This window comes from Ammospiza caudacuta, chromosome 4 (genome assembly GCF_027887145.1).
Source record: "Ammospiza caudacuta isolate bAmmCau1 chromosome 4, bAmmCau1.pri, whole genome shotgun sequence".
Lineage (NCBI taxonomy): Eukaryota > Metazoa > Chordata > Aves > Passeriformes > Passerellidae > Ammospiza > Ammospiza caudacuta.
Genome location: NC_080596.1, coordinates 54,387,927 through 54,405,242, shown reverse-complemented (window position 1 = coordinate 54,405,242; position 17,316 = coordinate 54,387,927). Strand labels below are relative to the sequence as shown.

At 42.4% G+C, this 17,316-nt stretch overlaps 1 protein-coding gene across 1 annotated transcript in view; it reads left to right on the top strand.

Annotated features, from left to right (window-relative positions):
* The window catches only part of LIMCH1 (LIM and calponin homology domains 1), a 174,895-nt gene that overhangs the window by 137,943 nt on the left and 19,636 nt on the right, over positions 1 to 17,316 (top strand). Inside the window, exons 19-23 of the mRNA XM_058802919.1 lie at positions 83 to 482; positions 3,743 to 3,964; positions 13,344 to 13,437; positions 15,823 to 15,989; positions 16,651 to 16,756. Of these exons, the coding sequence (XP_058658902.1) occupies positions 83 to 482; positions 3,743 to 3,964; positions 13,344 to 13,437; positions 15,823 to 15,989; positions 16,651 to 16,756 (989 nt within the window). The remainder of the gene's footprint in view (positions 1 to 82; positions 483 to 3,742; positions 3,965 to 13,343; positions 13,438 to 15,822; positions 15,990 to 16,650; positions 16,757 to 17,316) is intronic.

The window sequence follows — 17,316 nt, the reverse complement described above, 5'->3', positions numbered from 1 at the left end:
GGAGGATGCTGATGGAGCAGAGGAAATGGCTGTGATTTCCAGTGTTAATGTGATGGTTTCTCTTGTGTTGTCTTCCTTGCAGAGAGAGAAGGGAGCGGGAGCTTCATGAGGCATACAAGAATGCAAAGACACAGGAGGAGGCTGAGAGCATCCTCCAGCAGTACACTGAAAGATTCACTATCAGTGAAGCTGTCCTTGAGCGTTTGCAGATGCCAAAAATCCTAGAAAGAAGCCATTCAGTGGAACCAAATTCCCCACTGAAAGACCCAAATCCTCTGAGATATTTAAGGCAACAGTCACTTCCTGCTCCAAAATTCACTGCCACAATTGAAGCAACCATTGTTCCCACCACTGAAGTAGAGCCCAGCAGTTCAACAGGACGCACATCTCCCAGCAAAAATGTCTCCAAGGCTGTGCCTATGCTGACACCCAAGCCTTATTCACAACCCAAAAATACACAGGAAGTTTTAAAGAACTTTAAGGTAGGATACATCACGTGCCCCAAAGTCAACCAGGAGGCAAAGAGATCTTGATTGAGTCATCTGAACATATGTTCGATGCAATTATATAGAAAATGGTGGCAGCATTCTGATATTATAAAATTCAGCTTCATGCTCTGTGCTGCTTCTGGTTTAGTGATTTCTTCGTGTTTACCAGTCTTCTTAGAATCTTGACCTCTTCAGACAGAAATATTTGCACTGGTCATTTTAACTCTGGCTAAATTTGTTTTGGGAAAGGAGGAATTTAAGAAAAAAGCAAGGTATTTAATCAGAAAGTTTTTAGAAAACAGTATGTGGTCATGTTTTTTGTTTTTGAACAAAATGCAGGGAGTGTGGAGGCCCTGAGTTTTGAAGCAAGACGTGAACTTACTTTTGTGTCAGGGGTCTGATTTTTGGCATACCCAAACAAGTGGGTGCCTACTCCTTCAGAGCCAAGAGCCGGCTTGCCCAAAGATATGTTCTGTCTTAAACATGCTTCTCACCAAGGATGACTGGGCAAATCTGCCTCACAGGCATAGAGAGAGGATTTAGGTTGTGCATGGAGGTTCAGTGAAGCAGGTTGGTTCTGGGGTAGCAGAGTAACTGGAGATTGATGGTGAGAGAGGGAGAGTGGCTCTCAAGAACCATGCAAAGACTATGAGAGTAAAAGAAGTAAGAGAACTTGGATGAAAGCAGGGCTTCTGGGAATAAGTCAGCTATGATTTGTGGGAGGAGAATAGGAAACCAGAATATGAAATCTGAGGAGTGTATCTTTTGACTGGGTGATTGTGGAGAATGAGAGTAAGATACTGAACCAATGATGGAAAAAGCAAAGAACTGGGATGTATTAAAAAGAACAGACCAGAAAAAGTCAAGTTTGAAAATAATCTGCTGTTCACAGTGCCTGTACCAAAACTGAAGCTTACCCAAGTCTCATAGTAGACATGTTGTGAACAGTGTGAAGCCTATTGGCATGGGTGCCCCCATTCTCTAGAGTTTGGGTTCCCTTCTGTCTGCCATTGCTCATACTTTTCAAATGGTATTCAAGGGTCCCTGAAGCCCTGCTGATATCCCAGTAGCACTGCTACCATATATATTCAGGCTGTTTACTTTCTAAAAAATAAGTCAGCTCTTTGAAGCTAGTGAAAAAAGTATGCTGTGATGTATAATTTACTGCAGTCTGTCCCAGCTCTTGTGGAAACCACACCCCCACCATGTTTCCTAGTTCAAACAAGAAACTGATAAAATTCCTGTTTCTCCTATACCCTGGTTGGTATGCCCTGAGTTTATTTTTAGATATCAGTGAATCATGGATCTTTGGTTTTTTTCTGATCCTTGCCACTTTTTTCATCAGGGGACCAATATATGTGTGTGTATCACCATAATGTTATTGCATATATAATTCACATATGTGGGAAGAAACTAACTCATGAAGGCTGCTACACCTCATGAGCCACCACAAAAAAATCTGTTTGAATCTTGTTCACATGATGTGAAAAAATGTGATTTGTCTCAGTGGGAATTATTCCCTAGCATGTGTAGTTGTAGCATTATTTTCCCTTGAAACACCAGCCTGTCAATGAGTCTTTGTTCTAGTGACAATGTGTTGACTTCCTCCAGATCAGAAGGAAAGGAGTGTGTTTGTTTAACTCTTCAGCCAGGGCATCTGTCCTGTTCATCCAAACGTTTGGTTTTCCTCCTTATTATAAATAGAGAAATGTCTTAGTCTAAACAGAGACACTGAAATGGATGGTGCAGCCTGCCAGTGTTTTCCTGGACTTTTTATTTTTGAGATTTTTCATAACCTGCCTCTCTAGTAGATAATCCAGCACACAGTCCCAGAAGACTTGGGGCTCAGTTCCTGCTCACACTTGTGTTTGGAAATAAACCCCAAGAGACGTACTATGTTAAGTGGATGATGTCAGTGTAGAAAGGGAGGGAACATTTTCATCTGAAAAACACTCAGAAGGAGTGAAACAGGTGGTGGAGCTGATTGTGCAAGGGCTAACTGCCTCCACCTTCCTGCACATCTGGCAGAGCTAAGGATGGCCTCTTAGCTGATCATGCTGATAAAGAACAAGCCTCTGGATGCATATGTACAAGAAGCCAGTGGAAGGAGTTTGCCCTCAGCCTGCTACTGATGATATATTCTAAGTTGGAGTGCCACTCTTGAGGTGTCCAAGCTGTTCACTCAGTAAGTAAGGAAGGATCTCTGTGCACAGAGTAGCAAAGCCCTCCTTACTCCTCATGCCTGCTGACGAGCCTGTAAACATCTGTGCTGTGGCCAGGCAGGAGCAGTGTGGTGGTACTGAGACATGGTCCTCTCCTGGTCTCTCTCCACCTGGGGCCTCTTAAGGTGAAGGGCAGTGAGTTCTCTGTAGCAAGACTTCTCTTGTATGCTTCTACAAAGAGCCCTTCAAATTGAAGGGAGTCTTTACATGCCACCTCCATTCAGAAATCCCAGTGTAAAGGTGCCAAGAAGTTGTATCAATTCAGAGGAAGAAGCCAAATCATATTTTGTACTTTCTTCTTTGCTTAAAGGTTCCTTAGCAGGAGTATATGGCCACCAAGGAGCTAGCTTGGCCCTGACAAAAAGCTAGTCAAACTGTTTCCACACTCTCCTTTTCAAGGAGGTTGCCTAAAGTAATTTTTTGGGAAAGCACCTATCTATTTGATTGCCTTATGGAGAGGGTGGAATGGCCAGTTTTATTTGCTGGTGCCCTGATTCCCTGTTATGAATAATAAAGAAACAAGTAGATGAACTCTGCTGCTCCTGTCCCTTCAAAGTTCATACGACAGTGCATCAAAAAAGTACAGACTGCTAATACTGGTGGTGAGGTCATTGAGGTACATAAGCAGTTCATCAGCATAATTAGTCCTGGAGAACCTGCTTAGCTCTTGCATAAGGCAATGTAAAACCCAGCAGATTTGGTCTAAATTTAACATAAATATTGATTTTTTTAGACATCCTTTGATCTGTGATGCCCACAAAGGGTGTCTGTATGTTACAGGGAGAATGGAATGTGGGAAACCAGGAAATCCAGAAAAATTATTTCCTTGTGCCTGTATTTTGTTTATGAGCCCTCTAGGGTCACAGGGTCTTTTTCTGTTTTGGCCTGTTGAATGAAATATGTGCTTGGCTTCATCCCTCACTGATAACACAGACTGTGTTAATGATTGTAGTATCATGTTGAACTTCCTAATTTTCTAAATTCCTTGGAATGCTACTTGTCTCAGCATATTTATTTAACTGTATTTTGCAGGTAGATGGAAAAGTCAGCATGAATGGAGAAAATGTCAACGGCACGGAAGAAAAGGATAAAGAATGTACAACAGTAATATTTACTCCTTCACCAACCAGATCTGTGAAATTTGATGGAGTAGCCAGAGGGAACAAGCCCCCAGCAGAGCTGAAGAAGGACCCCCCAAGTGTTGAGCTCAGTTTACAGAGGCCTGCCACTCAGAGTGTGCACAAAGAGCCAACAGTAAGAGCAACACGAACAAACCAGCCTTACTTTCTGTGCCAGTTTTCTGTCTCATGATGTGTTTAATCACTAACTAATGATACCCAAGTGCCTCTGTTTGCCTTATTGCAAAAGGGTGTGCCCAGACCAGGAAAAAAACTAAAAACAAAACCCCAAGTCCTTTGTAAATTAAAAGCTTCTTCCTTTTGTATGTGGGTAGAGAAATAGGAGGGTAAAATTAAAAAAGCTTTTTTGCAGCCACTGGTGGGGGGATTTTGGACGTTTTTTTTTTTGGTTTTTTTTTTTTTTTTTTTTGTCTTTTTCATTTTTGTTGTTGTTTTGGGCTTTATTTTCCAGATGCCATGTAGCTGATAAGCATGCTTTAAATGTGCTGGGCAGGGAGAAATTGATTCAGTGTCCCAGCCGTTGTGCAGGTTTATTCAGCGCTTCTCCTAATGTAAGCTGATTAGATCAGCAACATAATTGGACTGTGTGAGCCATTATAATTAGTCTCAGTTTTCAGTTTTCAAAAGAGGATGTGGATGTGCTGGCAGTTCTGAACATTTGGTTTTCATTCCTCTCTCAGAAACATTAGAAAAGGGGATAATCTATTGAAATGCTCAGAGGGGCCAACATGCTTTTTAACTGCCTTATCAGAGAAACAAATTAATTTCACCTTTTCATCTTTCTCTCCCCCTCTTCCCCAGAGAAAAAGGCAGGAGTAAAACTACAGCATATCACAGCAGGCATCTAGATGCCACAAAACTGTAATAAAAGTAGATAGTAAAAACAAAACAAGAAATAAGGAGAGGATTGCAAAGTGAGCATGTAAAAGGGCTGCAAGCAAGTGACAGCAGAGGGAGTTCTCACAATTTTTTTCCTGTGTAACAACAAAGAGAATTGGAGATGTGGTGAGAGTTGGAGTATGATAATTTTTTCTTTCATCTGAGATTTCATCCAAGCGTTGGGCAGATAGATAACAGGGAGCAGGCAGAGATCTGTCCTGGGGCATGATAGCTCATTCATGAGAAAGGGTTTGTGTTTTACTCCCCTGCCTAATGCCAGTCTCTAGCTATGGACAACCAAATCATGGAAACTGCAGCAATCATGGGAACTGAAGTGATTCTGTCGAGGGAGCTGGTATTGAGTCAAAAGTGAATGATTTTCAGGGAGAGCAGGACTGAGGCTGCTGTTGTCACATCAGTTTGGCTGTGAGGGAAAAGCCAGGTAAGCATTGCATCTGATACAGGAGAGCAGGTAATGGGAGTGTTTGGAGAATAGAGAAGAACCTCAGCTTGCTGGAGATTAGAAGCTCAATGACAATCTGAAAAGTAGTGAAGTGAAAATATTAAGGTCTCCTTTTTAAGGATTTTCAGGTCTAGTTAGAGTTATGAAGAAACTCAGCAGCAGAAGTCACTGTTAGTTCTTGAGTGTGGTTGTATCTTTTGATGTCCTATCATCCTCCCCTTTCTACAGCTTTGAGGATGATATGGCCAGCTGAATACAAATTTTTCTGTGTCTGGTTTCTCCTTCCAGTTCTTAACTCTTGTGGTGATACCAGCAAAGGTGGCAGAAGAGTTTGACTCCTCAGATTCTTTGTGACTCTTGACATTTACAGAATAATTCCTGGTTTGTCAGCTTGAATGCACTTAATGATGAAGCCTGCAAGAGAGAATGAGGGTGCACCAAAATGATGCTAGTAACAGAGTGTCCACGCTCTAACTACAAATTTTATATCACTAGCCTCACAATTCCATAAGAAATGTGACTGGGTAGTGCAAATCATTGTAATTACTCCTGGCGCTTCAGCTTTCAGCAAAGGTATGTGTATTAAGCATGTCAGGGACAGAGGAAGGAGAGCAGACTACTTTGAGGAGAATCTTCTGTAGGAAGACAGGTGGAATGCACTGAATGTGATAAGAGAGAAGACAAGGAGATCTGCCTGTGGCTGGAAGGGAATTTGCCAACCTAAAATAAGATTTCAGGTTCTGTTTATTCTGGATGTTTACTTCTCTTTACCCAAATGCTTCTTTTTAATTTTACAGGTCTCCATGCCTCAGATTAAGGCATGGGCAGTAACTTAGCTATTAAGCATAGAGGAGAGCCTTGGTTTGTTGATGGAAAGGGCTTAGATGCAAGGTTACAGAGATGGGACATGGTACTGATGTTTGGGTTCTCCACTGGGGTCTTGGGACACAGACAAGCACTGCTACAGACCCCTCGGTATGGATGTGATTGGTCTGGGGCCTTATGTGCAAGAACTGGGCAGCTGCACTGGACTCACTTCACTCAGCCTTCTCCCTGTACTTATTTTACTTCGGACTTTGGACAACACAACCATGTCAGCCTCATCTGCAGACCCAGAAAGGCTAAACTGCTCTCTGAAGGATATCACCCCTCCTGGAAGGTTGGAAATCCAGATTAGGAAAGATAAGATCCTTCTGGGCTTGTTCCACTCCCTGTAAAACAAGACCTCTTGATCAGTAGGATACTGCATCTAGCTGTCACTGTCAGCATTCCAGAAGGGAAAAAGAGGTTTGATGTTTGCTCCAGGGATGGGACTTCCAAGCTACACATTCTTAGAAGTAAGAAGCCTTCTGAAAGCCTCCACTGTCACCTCCCACAAGGAGAAAACAGGGCTGTAGGTTTTCTCTGATGCTTAACCCTTCTGACATTCCAGAAGAGGAAGTGACAGAAACAGGCGTAGAAAAGCAGCTGAGATGAAGAGCTTTTAGAGTGGAAGAAATTACTGAAGCTCTTTTGCCTTGAGAAAACTGCTTCAAATTAAGCATATTTTCAAAGCCATTTCTAAACTTGCTTACGCAGTGTTTATTTGTATATTTTATTGATTCAGTTCTTGTTAGCTGTGTCCTTCCCAGGCTTTGAATAAGATTCACAGGCAGTCGTTCTGTTGAGAAATGATGAGTCAGAGGTTTGTTTTTTCCCTCTCTAGTTGTTTGTAGATTTGGGTTGGTTTTGGGTTTTATTCATTCATTTTTTACTTCAAGTATCTTTTGTCAAATATATATTTATTTTCATATACACCTCACCTATGACACTCCTGTCCTCCCCTTTTGATTTTGTTCCTGTTCTTTACATGCCCCTTCCTCCTCCTCCATCCCTTGTAGGGCTGCTCCCCTGCTGTTTCAGTTCATTTGTCAAATGGACTTGTTCTGTCTTCTCTCAGCTTGGCAGGCTTCCCTTTGAAGTCCTTTCTGTAGTCCCAGTTTGCATCTGTCTGGCTGCCCTCAGGCACTGTCTGCAACAGGGGAAAATGCTATGCAACTGTGCTCCAACTGTGCTTTTGGCCTGAAGTTTATTTACATTGCACCACTTAAGACACTAACACTATTGAGGCTTTTGGGGAGCTAGGGAAGTGCAGAGATCATTTCCTCTGAGTGAGACCCTCAGTGTCAGTTGTCTTTTTGAGAAGAGAAGGACCCCATCTATATGTGTATAGAATAATGTTCACAACCAGAGACTGACTGGGAAACGTGTACATCCTGCCTGAATCTACTATGAAATGAGATGCAAAAACCTGCAGCAGGTGAGCAGGACAGTAAAGAAAAATATTATCAAAAAATATACTTACATCTCTAGAGTATAGGTAGAGTATTAGGTAGAGTATAGGTAGTGTATAAGTGATTTTACAAGAGATCTTTGCTTAAAGTAGCTTATGGAATTTTGCCTATGATTAAAGTCTAAAAAAGGATAAACTTGACCTACAAGCAGGAGGAAAATATCCCACTGGTGTTTGTGGAGCAATGTGGTGCTAAGAGGGGTGGTAGTTACCTACCTATACCTCTCAATGCAGTTGGAAAAACTGGGGCACAAGCCCAAAGACTGATCAATCAGTGGCAATACCAGCAATAATGTGAAAATTATCTCCTCATACTGGTCCTACCTGTCAGCCATTTAGGCTGTGTTTTTTTCCCATTTTACAGAATAGTGGCACACACCAAGAGTGTTGAGAAGTTGTGACCACTAGCTCTTTGAATCAAAAGTTGGCAAAGTAAATATTTTGTTTTAGAACGGTGTTTGTGCAGATTTTAGTGTAGAGGAATCAATTTGTCAGTAAGTAAGTAACATCACTTTATTTTAACCAATTTTTATGCAAGCACATAGAAATTATTGGCTTCCTATAGCTCTAACTATAACTTTGCTCTGATCAACCAAAAAAATAAATATAGGCAACAACCTAAAAAAGATCAGGGTGAAGTGGTGGTGGTGGGGAGAGACAGCTTTCTTTTATTTTTTCTATAGCTAGCTTAAACTTGTCCATTTGTACTCACTGCACGCTTGGCACAAAATGCATTTGTTTTCTATATCCAAGTAACACTCTCCTTCATGTTGAAAAATTCACTGATTGAACTGAGATTAAAGTATAAGCTTTCTTGTGGTTGAGGATTGTTGGCCAAGCTACAGGAGAGCCGGGCTGAAATCCTGGTTTGTACATATCCGGTAAGACAAGTCTTTGTTCTTTGATTCATTATGAGATACACTCGTAGGGTAAGCCTGTCTGTTCCAGACTGACAGCTTTGCCTCGAACCACACATGAAAAGTTGCATGGAGGGCTGGACTACCTGAAGGGAAAAAGGTGTAGGATGAGAAGTGCAAGCAGCAAAGCATCAAAGCAGCTAGAAGGGAACTCTGCTCAGCTTTTGGTTGTGAGCATAACCTGCCTGTCTCCTGTCCTTCAGACAACCATGTACTTTTCACTGTCTGTCAGAAGTGAAAGAAGCTGATTTTACACCCCAATTGAACAGTAATAGCTGTAATGACTATCAGGAATACTGTATACTTTCTTGCAACATTTTCAAGGCTTCTCTGTCAGTTACTGATTACCCTGATCTTTTGTTGTAAATAGCTGGCCTGAATATAGCATTATGTAGCTGGCAGATGACTTAACCTGTTGAAGCAGTGTTTTGGCTGTAGTACTATGTCTGTCATAGCATGCAAGAAACTAAGCCGTGGCAGCCCAAGGTTGTGCCATCATTTCCACTCACATCAGCTGCCAACATTAATTTTGATGAGGAAATCTTTGTACAAAAATTTTGAAATCATAATATGTGTAGAATTCGAATCACAGAAGTTTTGTGATTTGTCAGACAATTTCTACATGTGGCTATTGATGTTGCAAGCAATTTTATTCCTGAATGGTTTTACAGAATTTCAATTGTAGTTTTAACCTGATTCTGTCTGATATCTCTGCATTCTCACTGGTTCTAGACAGCTTGTTTTGTCATGCTTTCATATAAAATACAATAACAATATTTCACATGATTTTGTGTGCAAGCAGTGTTAACTGAGCTATGTTTCAATTTAATTTACAAGAAGAATTAATAAAGTTCTACTGTAACTTCCTTTGGAGTTTGTATTATTGTAGAAGTTGTGATACTTTGTGTGCTAGGTATTTCTGGTTATTGTATTTTTAGGGTTTTATTAAGGGTGTAAAGTTCTGCCACAGCAGTAGTCAATATGGCCATTTCTGGCTTGCATAATCTTAATCAAAGAAATCCTTGGACTGATACCCTAGTTTATGTGATTAAAATCCTGTCTCTCACAAACTGAACTAATTTATTTTCATGCCTAATAGGTGTTGGTAACACTATATGTTTGTGCTTGTGTCTTTGTTAGGTGGATAGTTTGTTTAGCAGAACACAGGTGTTGCTTTGTCCTCTGTACTGATGTGCTCATAACCACAGCTGCCATCACAGTATTTAACTTTCCATCATGAATGAAGGCTAAGTCATAAATGGGGAAGCTTACTTTAACTCCTGGGCATCCAGATTGCATGGGGTAATAAAAGCACCCATCCAAGGAGATCCAAGTAGTCAGCCTTCTTCAGGATGTAGAAGTTTTAACAGGACAGTCTCAACACCAGGCTGATGTGTGGGCAGGGATAATCAGAGCCCCCATGCACTGAGGTTTTCCTTACTCCTCTTGACGGCTTCATTGCCTGTGGTGGTGTTGTGTGACCTTCCCCCTCAGCAGAGCCTGTGTTTGGAATGGCTCTGTTGCCCTGCAGAAAGAGACCTCTGCCCACAAACACAAATGACAGAAGGGTGCTGAGAGGCTACATCAGTCCTTCATCCCAAGGCATGAGAGCTCCACACAGAACTGAAACACCTCAGAAATGTCACTCACTAGGTTACTGAGTCTTTAGTCAAAATACAGTCCTCCTAGGTGTAATGAAATATTTGTACACCTATTTTTTGTGTTCAGCGATAACATCATCATTTGATTACAAATATTTATGAAATGTGAAGCACGATAGGCTGTAGTAAAAAAGAGATTTTATCAATTGTATCAGCACAAGAATTTTCTTAAATGTATCGTATGCCTGCGGATAAAATACTAGATAATACTACATTAATTTGGTGTTATAAATAGAATTAAATTTAGTGGAAATAAGAGAGTTCCCAAGTGAAGTTGACTTAATTTTTTTATAAATTAGTTATTAATCAGTTTTATATTTTTAGCTGTATGTCACTACTATTTAATTGCTCAGCAGAGGGAGGAGAAAAAGTCATGTCTCGTGAGCAGGAACAGAACTTCTGCAGCATGCCATTGGAAAGTCAGTTTTCCTGCAGCAAGCAGTGGCTCTTTTTTCTATAAATAACATTTATGTCTGTACATGATTCAACCTCCTGGATATAGGTTATGGGCAGGTTTAGTTATTGTGCTTGTGCAGGACAGCTGCACAACAGCACCAGCACCATGTTGGGGTTCCTGAGGTAACTCCAGGCCCAGAGGTGACACAGGTGCATTGTGTCTGTGCATCATGCATCACTGCAGCATTCACTGAGCACCAGTGAATTTTTAGCCCCTCTGAGAGGCCATTGTGGCTGTGCTCTTTCTCCAGCAGCAGCTGACATCAGCTGCTTTTTTGGTAGTTTAACACTTTTGTATTGGCTCAGGGAATATGACAGTTTATAGCTTTAAAGCCTCTGACATAGAAATTTAAGTTGAATGTACTTATTTATTTTAATTTTTAAATTTGGACAGTTCCTGTTTGAGAGTGAAGGGTGAATTCCACTCTTTTACCAAAAATATTATCAATCTAAATACTAATAATTGAAATCTACAACAATTTCTTTGGGAGGCTTATGGTTTGGACTAGTGAGTGTGGAGCCTCTTGCTTTTCCATGTGAAAACTACCTTGTTTAGGGCAAATCCTGAGCTCTCAATGATAGCCATTTGTTTAGGTTTAACAGAGTTTTGTAGGTTGTAGAATGACATAATTCAGGTTGTAGGTCTCTAGCTGAGTCTGCTGCTCAGAACAGGATCAGACCAGAACAGGTTGCTAAGGGTTTGATCTTTCAAATCTTGAAAACTTCTGAGTCCAGATATGGCACAACCTATCTGGCTAGCCTGTCCTCATGCAGAAAAGAAATACCTATTTCTGCTTTAAGCAAGGTTGGCAAGGATTTCCTGTAGCTTCTTCACTGGCCACTGTTGCATCAGGAGCCAGAACTGAGGCTGAAGGGGAAATTTGCTTTAGTTGCAGTAGAATTCTTCTGGGGCTTTTGCAATGAAAACTCTCAGTGACACACCAGGCTGGCATCCAGAAGGACTGGGGGATAGAGAGGTGGGTTAAATGACAGAAATGAGCAACTAAGTGGCAAGAGATAAACCTCTGGGCATGGCACTTGCAGTCTTTGCAGCATTTCTCTGGGGCTGTGTTTTAACCTGTGCCTCATTTCCAGTGACCTGGGAGTATGTGAGACATGGAGGGAGAGGTCTGTGCTTTCCTCACTTTTGGTAGAGATGCATTCACAGGTGGACATGGTAGGAAGGAAGTCCTGAAACTTTCCATGTTACCTTTTTGGAGACTGTTTCACTTTCTGCCTCGTCCAGTTTTAAGAACTGCTTTTAGGCAGGTGGAGATGTGTCTCCATGTCTTGCCTGGGGCAGAGGCTGGGGGTGGCAGGGGTGAGGGTGCCCTGGAAGGCGGTGGCAGTGAGGAGGATGGCAGGCAGCCAGCCCCAGCAGGCGCTGCCGTCTCTAGGGGCTCGTGGCTGTGATCTGGTGCCTGTCCTGCTGAGAGGTGGCAGCACAGCCCTTGAGCTGCAGCACAGCCCTTGAACCCTGCTCTTGTTCCCAGCACTGCTGGCTGCCTGCTGGGCTTGCCTGGTCACTGGCCCTGCCCATGGCCCCACACCAGCTGCACCTTTTTCTTGTAGGGCATCTTCCTAGACCTGTTCCTGCCCCTCTTGAGAGTGTGTCTCCCTCCAGAGAGGAGACGAGGCAGGGATTCACAAGCTTTGCCAGCAGTAAAGTTCCCTGGAGCTTTGTGGTGTGTCCACAGGTGTTGACATCCTGTTGGCATTGCCAGCAGATGTCTCCAATTATGGAGCTGTGAGAGCCCAGGCCTGTTTTTCATGGGGCATGTTCAGATAAGGGGCCGTGGGCTCATGAGGGCCTGCAGGGGTAGGAAACAGGATCCATACATAAGGTGAGGGTTGATTCTTGCCTGCAGAAAAGAGGAAACTTGATCAGATTCCCTCCTTTGCAGCTCTTAAGAAGATGGAGGAGTGGGAGGAGGACAGGAAAGAGAGTATACAATAGGCTATTTCTGAAATATGTCACTTTTTATTTCAAAAATTAGGCTGCATTTGTTATTTTCCTCCATTGAATCTGCCATTTTCTAGATCTTGGATGCATTAGAAGCACAAGCTATCGGCAGTGGCCGATAGCTCTGCTGCAGATTTTTCTTTATTTGCCTTCTGGAAAAGCAGACATATGGTGGAAGCTGCTGAATAGATCAGCTGAAGTGTTACCCTTGTTTTGACAGTGTAGTTTTAACTCTGCAACAGCCCTGTCCAGGTCAGGAAGCTTGCTTTTCAAAGGCGTTTGAATTATTGGCTTGATATGGTCTCACCATATTTTTTCAGTCCTCTCTTAATAGTGTTTCAAGTATTTCATTACCTTTAATACAAACTCTGGCTTTTCCCTTCAGATAACAGATTGTTTAGACAACCGTGAAATAAAGGAAGTATTTCATTACTTTGCCACTTTCCAAACCCTAGTGTGTGCTATCTGTTCACTAATGCATACATTTGTATGTAATTCTGGAAGGGGAAGCTAGGGGTGAAATGTGTGCTTATCTCCAGCTAACACAATCCAAGATATCCTACAGTTTTAAAAGCTTGTAGAGCTATTCCAAACCAACCACATTAATGGCTGATGATGAGGAATTTGAAAATGAGATTAAAGCACAGCCATTCAGTACCAGAACGGGCACATATTGCTCCGAAACATTCTCCCCAGCGCCCTGCTGAGCTCCACACTGATGTGGTTCGAACACACTACAAAGGAGCAGTAAGCACTGCCTTGAGGAACAGGCACATGCTTTTATTTCCACTGTACTCACTTCATGCTGTGTTCCTCTCTCCAGGCCTCCCCAGTGGAACTGGATGGAGCTGACAGCCTGCAAGCCGAGCCCAGCCCCAGCAGTGTGACACCTGCCTGCCCGGAGTGCCCGTCCCCAGGTGGGTGTGCTGCTGCCCTCACCCCACCCTGCCCGTCCCCAGGTGGGTGTGCTGCTGCCCTCACCCCTGTCCCCAGGTGGGTGTGCTGCTGCCCTCACCCCTGTCCCCTTTTGTCAGGAATCTGCTAGGAGCATCACCAGCAGCACCAATAGGGCTCATTAGAAAATGCTACAAATATCAGTAGTCTTGACACAAAATGCAACTGTATGCTGTCAGAACAGTCATTCACTGTAGCAGCCTCCCAAGGGATGTGTTAGAGCCCCTGAGGCAGGTGTTTTTTCAGGTGCAGCTGGACAGGGTGCTAAAGAATCTCCTCTAGGCTCCCTTTCCCACAAAAGCTGGGACTAGATGGTCTGTTGAGGTCCTTTCCAGCCTGGGCTGTTCTGTCATTCTGTGGTTGAAGTTATACACCTGAGTTGTCCACTTGGCCATCTGTGCACCTGAAAAGCCAGTGCCACAGCCTGCTGTAACCAGAAAGCAATAAGGGCAGAAGATACCAGTCAGTAATAGTTCCTATTTGACACATTTTTTCCCCCAAGACATGAAGAAATGGGAGAAAGAGTAAGAAGGGGCACTTCAGTCCCCATAGGGGCTTTAAATGGGCAGTATTGTGCAGACCTCTAATTTTCTGCCTTAAAGCCTTTATGCATGGTTCCTAATCTGAGGAAAGGAATTTGCTGGTACAATTTTAAGCTGTTTTCCTCAAAAGTGTGTTTCTGAAACATTGTCTTTGAGTAGGCACTTTATTTGCTGTATACTATTATACTAAGTTCATGGTATTTTTTATTGGTCATTTTTAAAAATATGTCCATTAAAGTGTAGCTTGGTATGGGTAAGTAAAAAGTACTATGTCAAGTAGGTGTTTAAATGAGATCTCTGGCTGCACTTGGTATGTAAAAATAATGCTCCTATTTGTTGGGGATAAATGTGACTTAAACAATTGAGCTTTGCCCTCAAACATCAGTGAGGTACCATTCCCCAAAGATTAGAAGCACATGGGCTGTTAGCAAGGGCTCATTAGCTGCTTTAATTACTTTGGCTCCTAGATGCCAAAGTACATAGTTTAACAAATTTCAATTGCATCTGGCAGGTAATGTAGAAGGTGCAATCTTGTAATGAAATGACCAAATTCTCTTCTAAAAGTCAACAGTGATGAGCTGGTGCTGTCTACAAATCACAAAGCCATCTTGGCTTCAGCTCCCCAGCTGCCAGAAATGCTAAACCTTAAGTACTGACAGCAAATTTTAATATTGTCTAGCAAGGGAAACTGACATAGCATTGCAAAAATCAAAATGATAAAGTAACATGGAGTTTTCATTATGTCTGCTTTGGAGGGATGGGTGGGGTCCAAACTGTGAACTTCTTGTAAACAACCTCCTCTGCTGTTCAGAACAAGCCAAACACTTCCATGCTGTGGCCCCTCTGCCTCTAATGGTGGGAGAAGGGCTCCAGAGGAGGGTGCATCTGCCTTGGCAGCAGCAGCAGCTCTTGGCTCTGCTGTGTGTGTCCACATTCTTAGTGGAGTTGTGAGCTGCATCTCTTTCTTAGCTTACTCTCCCAGCCTGTCAAAGAGGTATTCAGAAGCTGCCAGTGCTGCTGTGGTTGGAAAGGGGACAGGATCTGAAGTTTCTCCTTGAGGAGGTTGGAGAGATGTCTGGGTGCTTTTTCAGTGCCTGAGATGCTGGTGACTGCTCTGCTTCCAGTGGAGTGTCAGCTCTCAGCAGTCCAGCTGTCACAGCTGTACACCTGTGTGCTTCTAGGCTCTTCTCCCAGAAACCAGCATCAGCTTGCTGGGTTTCTTTAAGAATTAGATGACAATTAGGTTATTCCAGCTCAAGGCTGCCTGTTAGGAGTTTGTTTGTTGTCTGATGCTTAACTGATTGTCAGTGGAAGTGGTAGGTTTCGTGAAAATAGGCAAGCTGAAATATCCTCCGGTGCTGACAGTGACACCAGGTCATATAGCTGCTTATCTCTGTAACATCTTAGGGTAGGATTCGTCACATAACTTCAGTCAAGAAATCTTAGCTCAGTAGGCCAATTGTGGGTTACAGCTCATCTCAACCAGAGGAGTGCCTGAAATAAAAGTTTGTGTGACTCTTTCCAGAGGACTTTCTGGTTTTGTTGACCATGAAGGGTGACCCGTGATGTCCAAGTCAAGTGTAAGCACATAATTTTAATAGGTGAATTTCATTCTTTCAGTCTTGTTTTCTCTGAGAGATTAATTTTTCCCGTGTTGAAGAAAAAAGTTTATTTTTTCAAAACATCCAGTAAATGGGCTTACTGTACATCCAGTAAGAAATTGGATTGTAGGAAATAGGCATGTTTTATTTGAAAAAGTATCTTAACCTTGCAACATTATCTCTTATATGTGTGGATTTGGTTTAGATCAAAAGCAATTCAAGTCAACTGGAGCTTGTTCCAGCCCTGTTATGAAAAGTCTAGAATTTCTTCCCAGTCCTGTCCCTTCAGAGGAAACTGCTTCAAGCAAGAAAGATGTGAAGAAAGCTGAAATAGAGCAGCAGAAGGAAGCAGAGGTCCCTCCTACACAGGAGGTATGTACTGGCAAGAAAAAGATGGAGTGGGGAAAAAAAGAAAAAAGAAAGAAAAATGTCTTACACAAAAATGCTTATTGTGCAAATTGGTATTTTTCTCCATAAAATGTCACTTCAGGAGTTCATTCAAAACATGACCTTGAAGGATGGTTTCAGCTGCCAAATCATGTGGTCATCAGAGTTCCTCCTCGAAAGGAACTCCACAGTGTCTGCTTGTAGTGTTTGAACCTGTTAACTGATGGGACTGGAAATGAGAACTTAACTTACAAACCCCAGTCCCCCACCTGTTGGGAGGGCAGAGTATCCAGGTGGTGCAGACAGTGGAGCTTATCCTCTTAGTCCTCTTGAAGTGCTGAACAGGTGCCTGTGGTGACAGAGGTAGCAAGCAGCTGTCACCATGCTGCTCTTTCAGGTAAGTTAGGTGTTGGTTAGTCAGATGGTGTTAGAGGACTGATGTGCAGGGCAGTGGGAATGTCAACAGGAAACAGCTACCCGTTACTTACAGGACTTCAATACTGCAACTCCCTGTTGTCATTCTAGAGATAGAGGCTTCATCTTTGATAATGCTGTTTCAGAAAATAAGTAGGAAGGGTTTAAGCTGACATTTGATGGAACCTGTTGCTTTTTTAATGCTGTTTTCTGCTCCCAAATGTCTGAACAGGTGACTAAAGCAAAAGCCCTGGAAGAAAAGGGGAGTCTAGTGCTGCCATTTTTAAAGAAACTACCTGAAACCAGCCAAGTTACTCTGCATAACTCTGGTCTACAAGGTGAGCAAAAAGCATTTGGAAAACTCAGCCAGACAGCAGCTGAATATGGGCATGTGGTGTTCAGGGAGAGGGGCCTAATGACTTGGAAGGGTTTTGGAGATAAAACAGTAATTTTCTAGTTTCATTGACTGATATTGGTAGTGTGGCTTCTGTGATGGAAAGGATTTTCTAGCTATTCCTCTTAAACACAACAGCAGAAATTTGACACAGCAGAGAGAGATCTCTGTCTTGCATTTACCTGGCCTAGCACTAAAGGCTGTATTAAGTCAATGAGTATTACATACTGCTGCTCACAGATGATAATGACTTAGCAATTGGCTTTATCTCACAATAAAATTTTATGGAGATAAATTTTGCACTCAGCTGCTCTTCTGGAGCTCCTCTTTATAGATGAACAATACACATATCTTACCACATCCTTGAATTTGACCACTGCCCAACACAAGTTCTTGCAATGCAGAATCTTTTTCCTTGCCTTCATGACAAATTTTTGCTTCAGACTGATAATGTTTAGTAGTTTGATTTTGTATTTATTTTAAATATGCATATGTGTAGGTATT